At 47.8% G+C, this 20042-nt stretch overlaps 2 protein-coding genes across 2 annotated transcripts in view; both read right to left on the reverse strand.

Annotated features, from left to right (window-relative positions):
- The window catches only part of TMEM147 (transmembrane protein 147), a 6316-nt gene extending 2809 nt beyond the window's left edge, over positions 1 to 3507 (reverse strand). Inside the window, exons 1-4 of the mRNA XM_040327127.1 lie at positions 3341 to 3507; positions 3190 to 3259; positions 1925 to 1990; positions 370 to 506 (exon numbers count right to left, since the gene is read on the reverse strand). Of these exons, the coding sequence (XP_040183061.1) occupies positions 370 to 506; positions 1925 to 1990; positions 3190 to 3259; positions 3341 to 3417 (350 nt within the window). The 5' untranslated portion in view covers positions 3418 to 3507. The remainder of the gene's footprint in view (positions 1 to 369; positions 507 to 1924; positions 1991 to 3189; positions 3260 to 3340) is intronic.
- Positions 3508 to 5866: 2359 nt separating this feature from the next.
- Positions 5867 to 20042, reverse strand: LOC120916257 (chymotrypsin-like elastase family member 2A). The gene is made up of 8 exons (XM_040327129.1): positions 19937 to 20042; positions 17137 to 17225; positions 15973 to 16070; positions 14882 to 15010; positions 12021 to 12157; positions 9137 to 9282; positions 7689 to 7841; positions 5867 to 5973 (listed from the first exon to the last, which is right to left on the reverse strand). Exons 1-8 carry the CDS (start codon positions 19974 to 19976, stop codon positions 5956 to 5958), a joined length of 810 nt encoding a protein of 269 aa, XP_040183063.1. The 5' UTR covers positions 19977 to 20042; the 3' UTR covers positions 5867 to 5955.

Raw genomic sequence — 20042 nt, forward strand, 5'->3', positions numbered from 1 at the left:
CGGTTCACATATATGCAAACTGAATGCGTTTTGAACCGCGTCCGATTCATGCGACATGTGAACCAAACCGGCTTTTCTCTGGAGCCAGTTCACACAAATGCAGTGCAGCAGCTCATATTGGGTAATGGTTAGGAGGCCATATACTGAATAATATTTTGACATTGAAAAAAATAAAAAAAATAAAAGCAACAATGTTTCATATTACATCCTAAATAAAAATAACCTGAAACACGGTATCAACATTGGAGTACAGTACGCTCCATTACAGGATGAGCTTCTTACTACAGAGGCTTCCATACAAGAGGCTCCGCGTCTCTCCGAAAACGTCACCGATATTTATCATTGAAGGGAAAGTCGCTCATTTCTCACCTGGACATGACGAGCTCCGCGGTCGCCCATCCCATGGCTGCCACCATTATCTTGTACTCCCCCTTCCCAGCATTCCTGGACATCACTAAGTGCAGCCCCAGGAGGTCCGCCAGGTCAACCGTGGCCTTCATAAACTCCTAAGAAAAATACAAACAAAACAATATTAATAATAATTGTTATTATTGTTATTAATTATATATAAAATATTTTTTGTTAAAGTGACCAAAACAAAAAGTGGAGAACAGAAGAAGGGGAGGAGAAGAGCGGAGGGGGATAGGGAGGAGAAGAGCAGAGGGGGATAGGGGAGGAGAAGAGCGGAGGGGGGATAGGGAGGAGAAGAGCGGAGGGGGGATAGGGAGGAGAAGAGCGGAGGGGGGATAGGGAGGAGAAGAGCGGAGGGGGATAGGGAGGAGAAGAGCGGAGGGGGGATAGGGAGGAGAAGAGCGGAGGGGGATAGGGGAGGAGAAGAGCGGAGGGGGATAGGGGAGGAGAAGAGCGGAGGGGGATAGGGGAGGAGAAGAGCGGAGGGGGGATAGGGAGGAGAAGCGCGGAGGGGGGATAGGGAGGAGAAGAGCGGAGGGGGGATAGGGAGGAGAAGAGCGGAGGGGGATAGGGGAGGAGAAGAGCGGAGGGGATAGGGGAGGAGAAGAGCGGAGGGGGATAGGGGAGGAGAAGAGCGGAGGGGGATAGGGGAGGAGAAGAGCGGAGGGGGGATAGGAAGGAGAAGCGCGGAGGGGGGATAGGGAGGAGAAGAGCGGAGGGGGGATAGGGAGGAGAAGAGCGGAGGGGGATAGGGGAGGAGAAGAGCGGAGGGGGATAGGGGAGGAGAAGAGCGGAGGGGGATAGGGGAGGAGAAGAGCGGAGGGGGATAGGGAGGGAGAAGAGCGGAGGGGGATAGGGAGGGAGAAGAGCGGAGGGGGGATAGGGAGGGAGAAGAGCGGAGGGGGGATAGGGAGGAGAAGAGCGGAGGGGGATAGGGGAGGAGAAGAGCGGAGGGGGGATAGGGAGGAGAAGAGCGGAGGGGGGATAGGGAGGAGAAGAGCGGAGGGGGGATAGGGAGGAGAAGAGCGGAGGGGGGATAGGGAGGAGAAGAGCGGAGGGGGGATAGGGGAGGAGAAGAGCGGAGGGGGGTAGGGGAGGAGAAGAGCGGAGGGGGATAGGGGAGGAGAAGAGCGGAGGGGGGATAGGGGAGGAGAAGAGCGGAGGGGGATAGGGGAGGAGAAGAGCGGAGGGGGGATAGGGAGGAGAAGAGCGGAGGGGGGATAGGGAGGAGAAGAGCGGAGGGGGGATAGGGAGGAGAAGAGCGGAGGGGGGATAGGGAGGAGAAGAGCGGAGGGGGATAGGGGAGGAGAAGAGCGGAGGGGGGATAGGGAGGAGAAGAGCGGAGGGGGATAGGGAGGAGAAGAGCGGAGGGGATAGGGAGGAGAAGAGCGAGGGGGGGGGGGGGATGGGTAGGATGAATAGAGGGGATAGGAGGAGAGGAGAACAGAAGAAGGAGAGGGGGTGGGGAGGATGAATAGAGGGGATAGGAGGAGAGGAGGGGTTTCCGTCTCACCCCGATGAAGTCGTACGCTCCCACTGCGCCTTCCCATGTTGGGAAAAATGTCGCCAAGAAGAGCATCTGTAATACAGGAGAGCAGAACGTTACCTCCGAGTCAGTACAAGGGATGTGACATCTACAATGAGACCAATGCACCACCCAGATTACCCCTCCCCCACACACAACCAACATCCTGTCTGCAGTCTCTGGCCGTCTCCTGCATCACGTCCGCAGTCTCTGACCGTCGCCTGCATCACGTCTGCAGTCTCTGACCGTCGCCCCTATCACGTCTGCAGTCTCTGACCGTCTCCTGCATCACGTCTGCAGTCTCTGACCGTCTCCTGCATCACGTCTGCAGTCTCTGACCGTCTCCTGCATCACGTCTGCAGTCTCTGACCGTCTCCTCTATCACGTCTGCAGTCTCTGACCGTCTCCTCTATCACGTCTGCAGTCTCTGACCGTCGCCCCTATCACGTCTGCAGTCTCTGACCGTCTCCTGCATCACGTCTGCAGTCTCTGACCGTCTCCTGCATCACGTCCGCAGTCTCTGACCGTCTCCTGCATCACGTCCGCAGTCTCTGACCGTCTCCTGCATCACGTCCGCAGTCTCTGACCGTCTCCTGCATCACGTCCGCAGTCTCTGACCGTCTCCTGCATCACGTCCGCAGTCTCTGACCGTCTCCTGCATCACGTCCGCAGTCTCTGACCGTCTCCTGCATCACGTCCGCAGTCTCTGACCGTCTCCTGCATCACGTCTGCAGTCTCTGACCGTCTCCTGCATCACGTCTGCAGTCTCTGACCGTCTCCTGCATCACGTCTGCAGTCTCTGACCGTCGCCTGCATCACGTCTGCAGTCTCTGACCGTCTCCTGCATCACGTCTGCAGTCTCTGACCGTCGCCTCTATCACGTCTGCAGTCTCTGACCGTCTCCTGCATCACGTCCGCAGTCTCTGACCGTCTCCTGCATCACGTCCGCAGTCTCTGACCGTCTCCTGCATCACGTCCGCAGTCTCTGACCGTCTCCTGCATCACGTCCGCAGTCTCTGACCGTCGCCTCTATCAGGTCTGCAGTCTCTGACTGTCTCCTGCATCACGTCCGCAGTCTCTGACCGTCTCCTGCATCACGTCCGCAGTCTCTGACCGTCTCCTGCATCACCTCTGCAGTCTATGACCGTCTCCTGCATCACCTCTGCAGTCTATGACCGTCTCCTGCATCACGTCTGCAGTCTCTGAGCTCTCTATCGCCCCCTCCCGCCAGTCGCAGTGTACTGCCCCCTCACCTTGCAGAGTTGTACACAGAGGTAGGTGGCTCCGGCCTGCACACATCTCCAGAAGGCGTTGTACTCGGACCTGTAATACACACACAGAGAGTCAGTCAGGGGCCCCTCACTCACCCAGGGGCCCCACCACCCCTCCTCCTCCTCCACTCACAGGCCGCTGCACTTGTAGGTGATGAAATAAGGGAAATAGGCGAGAGCGAAACAATTGCCGAAATGAAAGAGCGTCATGGCGACCCCTCCGCTACAGACCACACCGGCCACCGTACCCTCCTGTCACCTTCCCCTTCCGCCTCTCACTGCGCCTGCGCCGTACCCTCCTGTCACCTTCCGCCTCTCACTACGGCTGCGCCGTACTCTCCTGTCACCTTCCGTCTCTCACTACGCCTGCGCAGTACCTCCAGCAGTACTGCGCCTGCGTTTAACTTCACGTGTCCTGTGCCGCCGGGTGGACAGTGCGCCTGCGGCGCCAGGGAGCGCGTCATGTGACAGGTGTCCACGGCTTGGAGTTGGTTGGCTGCCCTGTTCGGCCAATAGAAAGCCGGTCACCGCCTATAACGCCTTAAAAGGTCCTCCCACCTCCTCCACATCTCACGTGCGGTCCAATAAATGCCATTCTCATCATCATAATCCACGTGACTGTTCTCTCCTGTCCTACGCTGTGATTGGTCAGACAGGATACAAGGAGAACTTTCAGTGTGGCCTGTGCTGCAGTTGCTTTTTTTATTTATTTTTTAGCACTTATTATTGACTGAGTCAGACAGGACACAAGGGGGCAGATTCACGTCGGCGGGGGAAGCCTATTTTTTGAGCGTATCTGCCTTTGAGAATCGGCGTAACGATACGCCGACGCAGATTTGAAATTACGGCGGCGTATCTGGAGATACGCCGCCGTAATTTCAAATCTGCGTCGGCGTATCGTTTACGCCGATTCTCAAAGGCAGATACGCTCAAATAAATAGGCTTCCCCCGCCGACGTAACTTGAATGCGGCGGCGTATAATTGTGTGCGATATTACGTTGGCCGCTAGGTGGCGCTTCCGTTGTTTTCGGCGAAGAATATGCAAACGACCTAGATACGCCGATTCACAAACGTACGTACGGCCTGCGCGATTTGCGTAAGGCTTTTTCGGCGTAAGGTTGTTCCTGCTATTAGGAGGCGCAAGCCAATGTTAAGTATGGACGTCGTTCCCGTTTCGAATTTTTTATTTTTTTTACGTCGTTTGCTTAAGTTGTAATTTACGTTCACGTCTAAAACCAATACGTCGTTGCGGCGTACTTGGGAGCAATGCACACTGGGATATGTCCACGGACGGCGCATGCGTTCGGAAAGCACGTCAATCACGTCAGGTCATCACACATTAGCATAAAACACGCCCCCCCTTCCACATTTGAATTACGCGGGCCCCATTTACGCTACGCCGCAGTAAGTTAGGAGGCAAGTGCTTTGTGAATACAGCACTTGCCTCTCAAACTTACGGCGGCGCAGCATAAATACGATACGCTGCGCCGCCGTACGAATGGGCGCGTCTACGTGAATCTTGCCCAAGTCCTTCTAGCGTGGCCTATGCCGCAGTTGGTTTTTTATCTCAGCGCTTATTCATTACTGTATGGGTCAGAAAGAACATAACTGGGCCAGATTCTTAAAAGGCTTACGACGGCGCAACGCCATTTGCGCCGTCGTAAGTCCTAATCTGGCCCGGCGTATCTATGCGACTGATTCTTAGAATCAGTTACGCATAGATATCCCTTAGATCTGACAGGCGTAAGGCTCTTACGCTGTCAGATCCCAAATGCAATTTTTTTTCCCGCCGCTAGGTGTCGCCTCGTTGTTTTCCCCGTTGTCTATGCAAATTAGCTATTTACGGCGATTCCCGACCGTACGCGCGGACGACGCAATGAATTTACAACGTTTCCGTAAGCGTAAACTTGCCCCTGCTATTTAAGGGGCAAGTTTACGAAGGTCCGTCGTAAGCCATGTTAAGTATGGCGTCGGGTCAGCGTCGTCTTTCCGTCGTTTACGTCGTTTTCGTAAGTCATTCGCGAATACAACTTTACTGATGTGACTGTGGGGGGAGGGGACATTAGAGTGTAAGCTCCTCTGGTGCAGAGACTGATGTGGCTGTGGGGGGAGGGGACATTAGAGTGTAAGCTCCTCTGTACAGAGACTGATGTGACTGTGGGGGGGAGGGGACATTAGAGTGTAAGCTCCTCTATACAGAGTCTGATGTGCCTGTGGGGGAGGGGACATTAGAGTGTAAGCTCCTCTGGTACAGAGACTGATGTGACTGTGGGGGAGGGGACATTACAGTGTAAGCTCCTCTGTACAGAGACTGATGTGACTGTGGGGGGGACGGACATTAGAGTGTAAGCTCCTCTGTACAGAGACTGATGTGACTGTGGGGGGGACATTAGAGTGTAAGCTCCTCTGTACAGAGACTGATGTGACTGTGGGGGGGACATTAGAGTGTAAGCTCCTCTGTACAGAGACTGATGTGACTGTGGGGGAGGGGACATTAGAGTGTAAGCTCCTCTGGTACAGAGACTGATGTGACCGGCTCAGTGTTCTCTGTACAGCACTTCGGTATATGTCAGTGATATAGTGTATAGCAGCTAGGATACATATTGAACAGACACCAAACTGAATGATAGCAGGAAAATAACTTTATTGCTCCAGAACAGGAAGACAAAAAATGAAATGAAGGAGCTCCGCATGGAACGATGAGGAATCCTCAGAATATCAGGCAGACTCCCGGATCGCAGATCAGCTTTAGTTGGATGCGATGGTCTGAGAAAAAAATCAGGAGAGAACAAGAAAATGTTAAAATTTACATTTTATATATTATTGGTCATTTTTATTATCTCTTCTGGATGGATTGCCATTCACTTACTCAAGCAATATAAGAAAGCGCTATCTGTTCTCCTGATGAAGCAGAAGCTCCACGAAACACGTAGACAGACAGAGCCGATTTGTACACTTTACTTTGGATGAGGGGATTTTTTTTTGTCACTGTATATGTCATAAAACAGCTTTTAATAAAAATTTACGTTTCCCGCCAATTGCTGTTTATATACCACTGGGAAGGAATATGTAACTCCTCCCTGACCGGCCTATGGACAAATGATGGCCAAGCAGGAGCTCTGCCATTCCAGGTGGACGTCCCTTCTCCCAGTCACGCCCTAGGGGCCACACACTGTCACCAGACACAGCGTATGACATCATTGTACCGGGCCGGCCCCAGTACCATGTGATTGCTGTGACCAATCATCGCAATCATATGACAGTTATACACAATGAATGGCTTTCATTCACTGTATTAGTACCGGTATCGGTACTCGTGCTTGCAGATAACAAAAACGGTATTGGTGCAACCCTAGGGCCAGATCCACAAAGAAGTTACGGCGGTGTATCTATTGATACGCCGCGTAATTTCTAAGATGCCCCGTTCATATCTTTGTTTTTTATCCACAAAACAAGATACGACTGAATGTGGGCTCGATCCGACTGGCATACGTCTTAGTACGCCGTCGGATCTTAGGTGCATATTTACGATGGCCGCTAGGTGGCGCTTCCGTTGATTTCCGCATCGAGTATGCAAATTGGCTAGATACGCCAATCCACAAACGTTCGTCCGCCCGGCGCTTTTTTTTATGTTGTTTACATAAGGCTTTTTTCGGCGTAACGTTGCCCCTGCTCTATGAGGCGTACGCAATGTTAAGTATGGACGTCGGGCCAGCGTAGAATTTTCCGTTGTGTACGTCGTTTGCGTAAAATGTTCGCGTATAGGGCTTTGCGTAAATTACGTTCACGTCGTCTAGACATTGAGCGGGCGTAATTTAATTTGAAAATCCGACGTGATACTGAGCATGCGCGCGCATGCGCCGTACGAAAAAAGCGTCATTTACGTGGGGTCAAGCTTGTTTTACATAAAACACGCCCCCCTGTTCATCATTTGAATTCCGTGCTCTTACACCGGGAGATTTACGCTACGCCGCCGTAACTTTAGAGGCAAGTGCTTTGTGAATACAGCACTTGCCTCTCAAAGTAGCGGCGGCGTAGCGTAACTACGATATGCCTGCCTAAAAATACGCCGCCCTACGTGGATCTGGCCCCTAGTGTGTACTATTGTGATAGCTTTGATTGGCCACAGCCATCACATGGTACAGATGCACTGTGATTGGCCCCATCTGACCAAATCACAGAGATCGTCACAAGTTTGTGATGATCTCTGTGATTTGGCTTACTATTGTGATAGTCATTACTCTTCACTGTAATTTGCTTAATACTTTTTTTTCTATAGTCTGCGCCATCTAGTGGCAATAATGTAGTATGTTTTCCTAAAACCGCTCAATCAGGAAAAATACCCCATTGTTACCACTAGATGGCACCGCTGATCCTAGAAAATAAACGTATTAGGCAAAATGATGTTGAAGATTCGTGGTGCCCCTGTGAACGACTATTAATTATTTTTATACATGGACCCTTTAGTGTTAGGTACTGACCGTGCTGATCCAGCTGTTATAGTCGGAGACTCTGGTGAAGACGGAGGGCTTCTTGTAGTAGTTACATCCCAGAGACGATCCGAAGCTAACGACACCGTGAAGCTCCCAGCCGCCCTGAGAATTCTGGCAGTTCAGGGGTCCGCCGGAGTCACCCTGCCGGGAAAATAAAGTTCAAGCGTTAACACGGGAGAGAAGGACGATATTATGGAGCCCATCAAAATGGGGCACAGTCATGGAAAAAGAGTCATAAGGGAGGAGGTTCTGCGTCCACATCCTATGTGTCGGGGGTCTTTCTGTCTGAGCAAAGGGCCAATTCACTGGCCAGACTATCACCATTGGGAGTAGAAATTGTCCTGGCATCAATAGGAGTATCTTTGGTAATAGGGGGAGGAATAGTGCCCCATCGTTGGTGTCAGTGGAAGCAATAGTGTCTGTTGTTCGTGTCAGTGGAAGGAAAAGTCCCCCATTATCGGTGTCAGTGGAAGAAATAGTACCCTTTGTTGGTGTCAGTGGAAGGAATAATGCCGCATTATTGGTGTCAGTGGGAGGAACAGTGCCCTGTTGATGTCAGTGGGAGGAATAATGCCCCATTGTTGGTGTCAGTGGGTGGAATTGTGCCCCATTGTTGGTGTCAGTGGGAAAAATAATGTCCCATTATTGGTGTCAGTGGGAGGAACAGTGCCCTGATATTGGTATCAGTGGCAGGAATGTTGCCCCATTGTTGGTGTCAGTAGAAATAATAGTGCCCTGTTGGTGTCAGTAGAAGGAATTGTGCCATGTTGGTGCCAGTGGAAGGAATAGTGCCCCATTGTTGGTGTCAGTAGAAGGAATAGTACCCCATTGTTGTTGTCAGTGGGAGGAATAGTACCCTGTTGTTGATGTCAGTGGATAGAATAGTACCCCATTATCGGTGTCAGTGGGAAGAATAGTGCCCTATTGTTGGTGTCAGTGGAAGGAATAAAGCCCCATTGTTGGTGTCAGTGGAAGGAATAAAGCCCCATTATTGGTGTCAGTGGGAGGAATTGTGCCCTGTTGGTGTCAGTAGAAGAAATAGTGCCCCATTGTTGGTGTCAGTGGGAGGAATAGTGCCCTGTTGTTGGTGTCAGTAGAAGGAATAAAGCCCCATTATTGGTGTCAGTGGGAGGAACAGTGCCCTGTTGGTGTCAGTGGTAGGAATAGTGCCCTGTTGATGTCAGTAGAAGGAATAGTACCCCATTGTTGGTGTCAGTGGGAGGAATAGTGCCCCATTGTTGGTGTCAGTGGAAGGAATAAAGCCCCATTGTTGGTGTCAGTGGAAGGAATAGTACCACATTGTTGGTGTAGCTGAAGACTTATCTCTGCAATTATTGAACCCGATTCCTCAAGCTGCAGTTGCATTGAAGGCACCTTGAAGGAATGCTAGCTGAGTGATGAGTGAGGACCATAGAGTCTTATCTGGTGGTACGTACATAGCAGGATGACACAATGCCGTCTCCTCCGGCACAGACCATGTTGTCCTTCACCGTTACTCCCCACCAGTCACTCTGGGAGCAGGTGGCGTGGTCCACGACCAGGAGAAGACCTTGCTGCAGGGCATCAGCACTAGGTCCATTGGCTAGAATAAAAAGGCAATTTCATCTTATTAACATCAGCAATAAATCTTTCTTCTTTTTATTTTAAAAAAAAAATTATTGTGCTTTTCTGTGTCAATTTCCTTATTATCTGAATAGATGTCTAAAAAATGCTCACACAACTGGGAACTGTCTTTGTCCCGTAATTGTAACAGATAAATACAGATAAATATGAACATGGGCAGGGCAGCCAACATTCCAAACCAGGCCCCACTGGGTAAGCAGGAGGGCCCGGGTTCAACTGCAAACCAGGATGAGTCTGATTGGTTGGGGGTGCCATCCATTTGTCCATCAGGGTAGGCAGTAAAGATTCCCTCCCCCCAGCTATTTACAGCTGGGACCTAGCAGAATCTTTAGCTGGACTGCCATGAAGGCAAGCAGCCCCTCTGGTTGGGTACTTCTCCTCCTGGGGAGAAACACTGTATTCTGAGGCTCCAAAGTATTTATGCACCCCCCAACCACCTTCTGGGCACAACTCACTAGGGATTGGCTTCGGTTGCATAAATATTGAGGCTACATGTTTGACTTTCCCACCCACTAAATTCTGTAAGCCTCAAGAAGACAGGGGGAAGCAATCAAACTTGCAGCCTACGGAGCCCTGAGAAGCCCAAATTGAACACATGCTTCTCTGCTGATTACAGGAGAGCCACAGAAACGGAATTTGACCATCGGGTAGGCAGTACAGCCCCTCCCCTCAGCTGTGCACAGCTGGGACCTTAATGATACTAGTAGAATCTTTAGCTGGACTGCCATGAAGGCAAGCAGCCCCTGTGGTCGGGTATGTCTCCTGCTGGGGAGAAACACGACTTCCTGAGTGCCGGTTCACACAGGGGAAACACAACTTACAGTGCGACTTTGCAAGGCGACTTCAGCGCGACTTACAACGCGACTTAAAGTTGCCTCCAGGACAGGTGACTTTGGCTGTGGCCAATCACAGAATAATCAGCTCTGTGGGAGGGAGGGGTTTGCCTGAGTAAACTATTTTCTTTTCCTGTAAAGTTGCTTCAGTTAGGAGGGTGATCCGACTTTGGAGGCGACTTCCATTGAAATCTACGCGTACAAGTTGCCTAGAAGTCGCCTTGAAGTAGTACAGGAACCTTTTTTGAAGTCGGAGCGACTTCAGTAGTGTACATTAAGACGGCTCTCATTCACTTCAATTGAATGTCTCATGTCACGCGACTTGGGGGCGACACAAGTCGGATCCCAAGTCGCGGTAGTGTGAACCGGCACTGAGGCTCCAAACTATTTATACACCCCCCAACCACCTTCTGGGCACAACTCACCAGAGATTGGCTTGGGTTGCATAAATATTCAGGCTACTCTTTTGACTTTCCCACCCACTAAATTCTGTAAGCCTCAAGAAGACAGGGGGAAGCAACCAAACTTGCAGCCTACGGAGCCCTGAGAAGCCCAAATTAATCACATGCTGCTCTGCTGATTACAGGAGAGCCACAGAAACTAAAACTAGCAGCCTACCTGAGAGGGTGCTAAAAAATAAGGTCTGATGAACCCCAAACAGTATTGAGAGAATTGGGAGGCGGGGCTAAACGCCATGCCATCCTAATTTTCCTTAAAAGCCACCAACAAGATGGTCAGATTTAAATCCCCCCCTCCCAAAAAAAAACCGGTACATCTAGAAGGAATGCAGGGCATCCTAAACCTTAACCAGCCATGGTCTCCATAGGACTTCTGAGTAGGTTCTCTCATGAATGATTTCACCACAAATGGTCTGGTCTGCAAAATAGACATCTGTGAGGCTAGGGTTAATGACCTAGGACTGAACTCATCATAGCGAAACCTAATGCACATTCCATAATTCCTATGGTCATGGAGTTACCTTCCTAAATTGGTTACATTGGCAACTAACAACTATGGGCCAGATTCACAGCGGAGATACGACGGAGTATCTCAGATACTCCGTCGTATCTCTCAGAGTATCTATGCGACTGATTCATAGAACCAGTTACGCATAGATATCCCTAAGATCCGACAGGTGTAATTGTTTTACACTGTCGGATCTTAAGGATGCAATTCTAGGCCGGCCGCTAGGTGGCGAGGCCATTGCGGCCGGCGTAGAATATGCAAATGAATACTTACGGCGATCCCCGAATGTCCGAACGGCCCATCGATCTAACTGTACGTCGTTTCCGTCGAGTTACGCCGCGTAAAATTAGGGCTGAGCCCTAGTTGTCTTAAGCCATGTTAAGTATGGCCGTCGTTCCCGCGTCAACATTTTAAAATCAACGTCGTTTGCGTAAGACGTCCGTGAATGGCGCTGAATGTCGCTGGACGCAAATGACGTCGGTGCGACGTCATTTAGCGCAATGCACGTCGGGTAATTTACCCGACGGAGCATGCGCAGTACGCTCGGCGCGGGAATGCGCCTAATTTAAATGGTACCCGCCCCATTTGAATTGGGCCGCCTTGCGCCGAGCGGATTTACGCTACACCGCCGCAAATTTCCAGGTAAGTGCTTTGTGGATCGGGCACTAACTCGGAAAAATTGCGGCGGTGTAACGTAAACCGGTTACGTTACGCTGCGCCCGCTCTACGTGAATCTGGCCCTATATTACAAGGCCAAGAAGGCTAGTAAGACACATTAAAGCTCCTAGAAGAACTTTACAATTATATATTTTTAGAAGGAGAGGACAGTAGTTTCAGTCTATGGGGATTTCCATAGTGCAAGTTACCTCTAAGTTGATTAAAACTAAGGCTCACTTACTCTGAAGGTTCCCCCAGCCGGTGACGTAGCAGCCAAAATTGTTTTCAAGGATGACGCCAGCAGGGGGCAGGCAAGCGGGCTGCATGGTGTCGCTGAATTCTACGGGTTCTGCCAGCTTAAGGAGGGAGATGTCATTACTAGTGGATGCAAGAGAAAGTGTTGGCTATGGAACTGTGCAATTTAAAAGGAACAGTAGTAAAACTTTACTTTTCTTAACCTTTACTTTCATGTAAAAGGGAAACTGATACTATGCATAATTATATATGTAATATAGTTTCCATATGTGTGTAGAACAGGAGATGGTTGAAGTTGTATAAAGAAGAACATCCCTTCTATGAAGAAGCTCCTGTAGTGTAAAATCAGTTACATTCCTGTCTACGTGTGACAGCGAGTGACACAGACATTTTTAAGGGTCACCATGTGTTTGTTAAGGGTTACCTGCTCAGTTAACCACCACTAGTTATGGTAACATTCAGTCTGTCCGTGCTTAGATAGGGCCAGAAAAACTTAAATAAAAGTTACTTTCATGAAAAAGAGCAACTGATGCTATCAATAAGTACATGTTGTACGTAAAAGCTTCCATATGTGTGTAGAACTTGAGACACTTGCCAGCATTCTTACTTTATGTTGGATAATGAAGAATACCCCCCTCTCTGAAGAAGCTACCGTGGGTTCAAATCAGTTACATTCCTGTCAGGGTGTAACAGCGAGTGTCAGTTATATTCCTGTCTGGGTGTGACAGCGAGTGTCAGTTACATTCCTGTCTGGGTGTGACAGCGAGTGTCAGTTACATTCCTGTCTGGGTGTGACAGCGAGTGTCAGTTAGATTCCTGTCTGGGCGTGACAGTGACTGTCAGTTAAATTCCTGTCTGGGTGAGACAGTGAGTGTCAGTTACATTCCTGCCTGGGAATGACAGCGAGTGTCAGTTACATTCCTGTCTGGGTGTGACAGTGAGTGTCAGTTACATTCTTGTCTAGGCATGACAGCGAGTGTCAGTTACATTCCTGTCTGGGCGTGACAGCAAGTTTCAATTACATTGCTGTCTGGGCATGACAGTGAGTGTCAGTTACATTCCTGTCTGGGTGTGACAGCGAGTGTCAGTTACATTCCTGCCTGGATATGACAGCGACTGTCAGTTACATTCCTGTCTGGGTGTGACAGCGAGTGTCAGTTACATTCCTGTCTGGGTGTGACAGCGAGTGTCAGTTAGATTCCTGTCTGGGCGTGACAGTGACTGTCAGTTAAATTCCTGTCTGGGTAAGACAGTGAGTGTCAGTTACATTCCTGTCTGGGCATGAAAGCGAGTGTCAGTTACATTCCTGCCTGGGAATGACAGCGAGTGTCAGTTACATTCCTGTCTGGGTGTGACAGTGAGTGTCAGTTACATTCTTGTCTAGGCATGACAGCGAGTGTCAGTTACATTCCTGTCTGGGCGTGACAGCAAGTTTCAATTACATTGCTGTCTGGGCGTGACAGTGAGTGTGAGTTGCATTCCTGTCTAGGTGTGACAGCGAGTGTCAATTACATTCCTGTCTGGGTGTGACAGTGAGTGTCAGTTACATTCCTGTATAGGCGTGACAGCGAGTGTCAGTTACATTCCTGTCTGGGTGTGACAATGAGTTACATTCTTGTCTAGGCCTGACAGCGAGTGTCAATCGCATTCCTGTCTGGGCGTGACAGTGAGTATCAGTTGCATTCCTGTCTTGGTGTGACAGAGACGGTCAGTTAAATTCCTGTCTGGGCGTGACAGCGAGTGTCAGTTAAATTTTTGTCTGGGTGTGACAGTGAGTGTCAGTTACATTCCTGTCTGGGCATGACAGCGAGTGTTAGACCCCTTTCACACTGAGGCGCTTTTCAGGCGCTTTGGCGTTAAAAAAAGCTTCCTCAATGGGAAGGGGGCTTTAGGAGCGGTGTATTAACCGCTCCTAAAGCGCTGCAAAGAAGCTGCATGCAGGACTTTTTTGGACGCCCTGCCAGCTCAGCGCCTCAGTGTGAAAGCACTCAGGCTTTCACATTGGGATTGCAGATGCAGCTTCTTTCAGGCGCTTTTTTTTAACGCTAAGACCATTTTCACACTGGGGTGTTTTTCAGGCGCTTTAGTGTGAAAGCACTCGAGCTTTCACATTGGGATTGCAGATGCAGCTTCTTTCAGGCGTTTTGCAGGCGCTTTTTTTAACGCTAAAGCGCTTGAAAAATGCCCCAGTGTGAAAGGGCCCTTAGTTACATTCCTGCCTGGGAATGACAGCGAGTGTCAGTTACATTCCTGTCTGGGTGTGACAGTGAGTGTCAATTACATTCCTGTCTGGGCGTGACAGTGAGTGTCAGTTGCATTCCTGTTTTGGTGTGACAGAGACGTTCACTTAAATTCCTGTCTGGGCGTGACATCAACTGTCAGTTTAATTCTTGCCTGGGTGTGACAGTGAGTGTCAGTTGAATTCCTGTCTGGGTGTGACAGCGAGTATCAGTTACATTCCTGTCTTGGTGTGACAGTGACTGTCAGTTACATTCCTGTCTGGATGTGACAGCGAGTGTCAGTTACATTCCTGTCTGGGCATGACAGCGAGTGTTAGTTACATTCCTGCCTGGGAATGACAGCGAGTCTCAGTTACATTCCTGTCTGGGTGTGACAGTGAGTGTCAGTTGCATTCCTGTTTTGGTGTGACAGAGACGTTCACTTAAATTCCTGTCTGGGCGTGACATCAACTGTCAGTTTAATTCTTGCCTGGGTGTGACAGTGAGTGTCAGTTACATTCCTGTCTGGGCGTGACATGGACTTTATATTGACTTTACAGACATTCATACATTCAATCACGACATTCCCTATTATTCAGCAGCAGTATCATTTTGTGTAGGAGGTTACCCGTTGGATAGAACATCGGGGTTCCATTCGGGATGGTTAATGATCTTGGTGACGCTGACGGTCTTGACGTTCCATTCAACCTGTTTCAGGAAGTGTCTTCCGAGCTGAACTCTGTACACTCTGGAGGTGCTGTAAGCAAAGAAATTATAGGATACCGTAAGAGCCGGTTTACACAGGGGCAACACAACTTTCAGCGCGACTTCGGGAGGCAACTTGAACACGACTTGAGAACGAATCACAACGCGACTTGGGGCGACTTCAGCGCGACTTACAACACGACTTAAAGTCGCCTCTAGGAGGGGGAACTCCACGCCAAATTTTAAATAAAAAACCGGCATGGGTTTCCCCTCCAAAAGCATACCAGGCCCTTAGGTCTGGTATGGATTTCAAAGGGAACCCCCTATGCCGAAAAAAAGGCATGGGCCCCCCCCCCTATATCTATACCAGACACTTATGCGATCACGCAGGCCGGCTGGTCAGGAAAGGGGGTGGGGACAAGCGAGCGCCCCCCCCTCCTGAACCATACCAGGCGGCATGCCCTCAACATGGGGGGGTGGGTGCTTTGGGGCAGGGGCCTCTTCCCGACAACCATGGCCGTTGATTGTCGGGGTCTGCGGGCATAGGATGCATTAAGGTGAAAAAACTTTACAACCCCTTTAAGGGGGGGTATGTGCTGAAGGGGGGTCTGTACTGAAGGGGGTATGTGCTGAAGAAGGGGGTCTGTGCTTAAAGGGGGTCCATCTGTGCTGAAGGGGGGCCCATCTGTGCTGAATGGAGGGGTCTGTGCGGAATGGGGGGGCTGTGCTGAAGGGGGGCCCATCTGTGCTGAATGGAGGGGTCTGTGCAGAATGGGAGGGTCTGTGCTGAAGGGGGGGGGTCCATCTGTGCTGAATGGAGGGATTTGTGCTAAAGGGGGGGGTCTGTACATTCTGTAGGATATATTTATATGGGCATGGAGTGAAGCTGAATTATCTCAAGAGCTATTTCACACTGCCAGCTGGCCGCATTATCGTTGAAAGCGCCGCTAAAAAGCGCCACCCCCCCCCTCGAAAAAAATTCAGCGGACACCCATGACCACATCCATCACATACCTGATGCAGTGACCTGCGGTCAACACCCATTCAGATGAGATGAGAGATCCACCACAGGTGTGATACCAATATAGTCCAAAAGCGTACTGGAGTGACACCTATAAAGTAAGAAATAAAGGCGCTTTGTTAATAGTAAATACCATAGACGCCGGGAATACAGGCCAAACACAGCAAAACAGAAGCCACATACAAAGATCACTACTTCATTTCCCAATTTTGTTTGTTAAAAAAAGAACGACCAGCTTTAGATTTGGCCTAAAATAATCCCTAAAAAAAAGCAAACGCGACACAGAGCATGCGTATTCAGAGCCGCAAACTCGCCTTTGGGGCCCCCAGGCAATAGGAGATTATGGGACCTCTGGGCAATATGAGATTATGGGCCCCCTGGGCAATAGGAGATTATGGGGCCCCCGGGCAATAGAAGATTATGGGGCCCCCGGGCAATAGGAGATTATGAGGCCCCCGGGCAATAGGAGATTATGGGGCCCCCGGGCAATAGGGGATTATGGGGCCCCCGGGCAATAGGAGATTATGGGGCCCCTGGGCAATAGGAGATTATGGGGCCCCCGTGCAATAGGAGATTATGGGGCCCCCGGGCAATAGGAGATTATGGGGCCCCCGGGCAATAGGGGATTATGGGGCCCCCGGGCAATAGGAGATTATGGGGCCCCCGGGCAATAGGAGATTATGGGGCCCCCGGGCAATAGGAGATTATGGGGCCCCTGGGCAATAGGAGATTATGGGGCCCCCGGGCAATAGGAGATTATAGGGCCCCTCCCGGGCAATAGGAGATTATGGGGCCACACAGTATATACACACACACACATACAGTATACACACAGACACATATGCATACACACACTGAAAAGGTACTGGAGAGGCGGGGGGCAGCTATAATCTTGGGATTTTTAAAAAAACACAGATTTTTACATACTGTCCCTGGTTTTACTGAGGCTGGCAACCCTGATGGGGCCCCCTAGTGGCATGGGGCCCTCAGGCAGTGCCCGAATGGTCAGTCCGCCCCTGATTACATCTTAATCAATTATAATGAATAAAGATGGATATTTTCTAATGAACAAAATGTAACAAACATTTTACCGGTCAATAGAAAAGTCCCAATAATGTAACCTTTGAGTGTATACAATGTATAGATCTGCCGCTTACCTGCCAAGGCCAACTGTGTGGCACGGCGTCCTCGCCATTTACCACCCTGGATGTGGCCGGCTTGTAGGTGGGAACACCACAGCCATAAGCTGGATAAAAGCATAAAAGGCAAAAGATCAGCACCACAGGTCACAAAAATGTCATAAAGATGAATGATTCGGTTGATGGTCGGGTCATTGATGGATTGCAAACAACCAGATGATCCAAGATAAGACCAGATACACTATATATTCAAAAGTATTGGGACGCCTGCCTTAACACGCACATGAACATTAATGGCATCTCAGTCTTGGGGTAGATCCACAAAAGGATTACGCCGGCGTATCTACTGATACGCCGGCGTAATTTTAAATTTCCTGCGTCGTATCTTGGTTTTGTATCCACAAAACAAGATACGACGGCATCTGGGTTTGATCCGACAGGCGTACGTCTTAGTACGCCGTCGGATCTTAGATGCAATTTTTCGGCGGCCGCTAGGTGGCATTCCCGTCGATCGGCGATCCACGAACATACGTCGGCCCGGCGCATTTTTTTACGTCGTTTGCGTTCGGCTTTTTCCGGCATATAGTTAAAGCTGCTATTTTGAGGCGTACTCAATGTTAAGTATGACCGTCGTTCCCGCGTACAATTTTGAATTTTTTACGTTGTTTGCGTAAGTCGCTCGCGAATAGGAATTTGCGTAGAATGACGTCACCGTCGTAAGCATTGGCTTGTTCCGGTTAAATTTCGAGCATGCGCACTGGGATACCCCCAGGGACGGCGCATGCGCAGTTAAAAAAAAACTTTGTTTACGTCGGGTCACGACGTATTGACATAAAACACGCCCCCATCACTTCCATTTGAATTCCGCGCCCTTACGCCGCAAGAGATACACTACACCGCCGTAACTTACGGCGCAAATTCGTTGAGGATTCGAAACAAAACAAAGTAAGTTACAGCGGCGTAGTGTATCTTAGATACGTTACGCCCGGCGCAATAATGCGTCGTTGTACGAGGATCTACCCCTAAGTCCGTAGGGTTCGATAAACTTTTATCTGGAACTATGAAGCCATCAACTCAAAGGGTAACACAAACCTCCACATTATATAAACCAAATACAAAACTGCGCTTAGCTCAATAAAATAAAAATAAATAGCAAAAAATAAGTAAAAATATAAGTAAATAGTAAAATAGTAAAATAAAGTAAAAGAATAAAATAACAGGCAAAAACCTAAAAACTTTTTTCTGGAACTATGAAGCCATAAGCTTTAAAGGTTAAGACAAATCTCCAAATTATGTAAACCAAATGCAAAACTGAGCTTAATAGCAAAACATTTTTTCAAAAAATTAAATACACATTAAAAAGCAAAAATGTAAAAACTTTTTTCTAGAACTATGAAGCCATAAACTCGAAAAGGGTAAGACCAACTTCCAAATTATTTAGAACAAATGCAAAACTTTTCTTTAATAGCAAAAAAAATTAAATTAAATTAGAGTAAAATTAAAAAAAATACACACTAAAAAGCTAAAATTGTAAAAACTTTTATCTGGAACTACGAAGCCATAAATTTGAAAAAAAAATTAAATAAAATACACACTTAAAAGCAAAAATTTAAAAACATTTATCTGGAACTCGAAAGAGTAAGACAAGCCTCCAAATTATATAAACCAAATGCAAAACTGCCCTTATATTTAAAAAAAATATATAAGTAAAAAAAAAAAAAAGGAAAAGAAATACACACTAAAAAGCAAAAACCTAAAAACTTTTATCTGGAACTATGAAGCCATCAACTCAAAGGGTAAAACAAACCTCCACATTATATAAACCAAAATGCAAAACTGCGCTTAATAGCATTTTTTTTTTTATAAAAATAAGAGTGAAATAAAATAAAATACACACTATAAAGCAAAGATGTAAAAACTTTTATCTCGAATTATGAATCCATAAACTCAAAGGGTAAGACAAACCTCCAAATTATATAAACCAAATGCAAAAACTGCGCTTAATAGAAAAAAAAAAATAATAAAAATAAGAGTGAAATAAAATAAATACACACTAAAAAGCAAAAATTGTAAAACTTTTATCTGGAACTATGAAGCCATACACTTGAAAGGGTAAAACAAACCTCCAAATTATATAAACAAAATGCAAAACTTAATAGCAAAAATAAATAAATAATAATAATACAAAAATAAATAAGAGTAAAATAAGAAAAATACACACTAAAAAGCAAAAATGTAAAAACTTTTATCTGGAACTATGAAGCCATAAACTCGAAGGGTAAGACCCACCTTCAAATTATATAAACCAAATACAAAACTGTGCTTATCTAAATAAAATAAAAATAAATAAATAAATAGCAAAAATAAATAAATTAAATAAATGTAAAAATATAAGTAAAAAAAATAAATAAAAAGAAATACACACTAAAAAGCAAAAACCTTAAAAAAAAAAATTCAGGAACTATGAAGCCATAAACTCAAAAGAGTCAAGACAAACCTCCAAATTATATAAACCAAATGCAAAACTGCGCTTTATAGCAAAACATAAAAAAAAAAAAATAAGAGTAAAATAAAATAAAATACACACTAAAAAGCAAAAATGTACACATTTTTATCTGGAACTATGAAGCCATGAACTCAAAGGGTAAGACAAACCTCCAAATAATATAAACAAAATGCACCCCTGCGCTTATCTCAAAAAAAGAAAAATACATCAAAAAATAAATAAATAAAAGAGTGCTGCAAGTTGTGTAAGCCTGAACACAAGACTGATACACAATTTTTTTTAACTGTTTCTCCTTTAAAAATTAAGACAAACCTCCGACAGCCAACAGCAGCAAGGCAAGTAGGGAATCCATTGTCCTCAAGTCAGACCCTTCCGACTAACAGACCTGGAGGCCTATTTATTCAAATTATTTCCATGG

The sequence above is a fragment of the Rana temporaria genome, chromosome 10, assembly GCF_905171775.1.
Source record: "Rana temporaria chromosome 10, aRanTem1.1, whole genome shotgun sequence".
NCBI classification, from domain to species: Eukaryota; Metazoa; Chordata; class Amphibia; order Anura; family Ranidae; genus Rana; species Rana temporaria.

Excerpts from the sequence above, each read along its gene's own strand:
- LOC120916257 (XM_040327129.1), bottom strand. The coding sequence starts at position 19,976 with ATGGATTCCCTACTTGCCTTGCTGCTGTTGGCTGTCGGAG. Across the intron at positions 16,071-17,136 it reads CACACAGTTGGCCTTGGCAG|GTGTCACTCCAGTACGCTTT; the intron begins GTAAGCGGCAGA and ends CTTACTTTATAG. Across the intron at positions 9,283-12,020 it reads CGGCTGGGGGAACCTTCAGA|CCAATGGACCTAGTGCTGAT; the intron begins GTAAGTGAGCCT and ends TTTTTATTCTAG.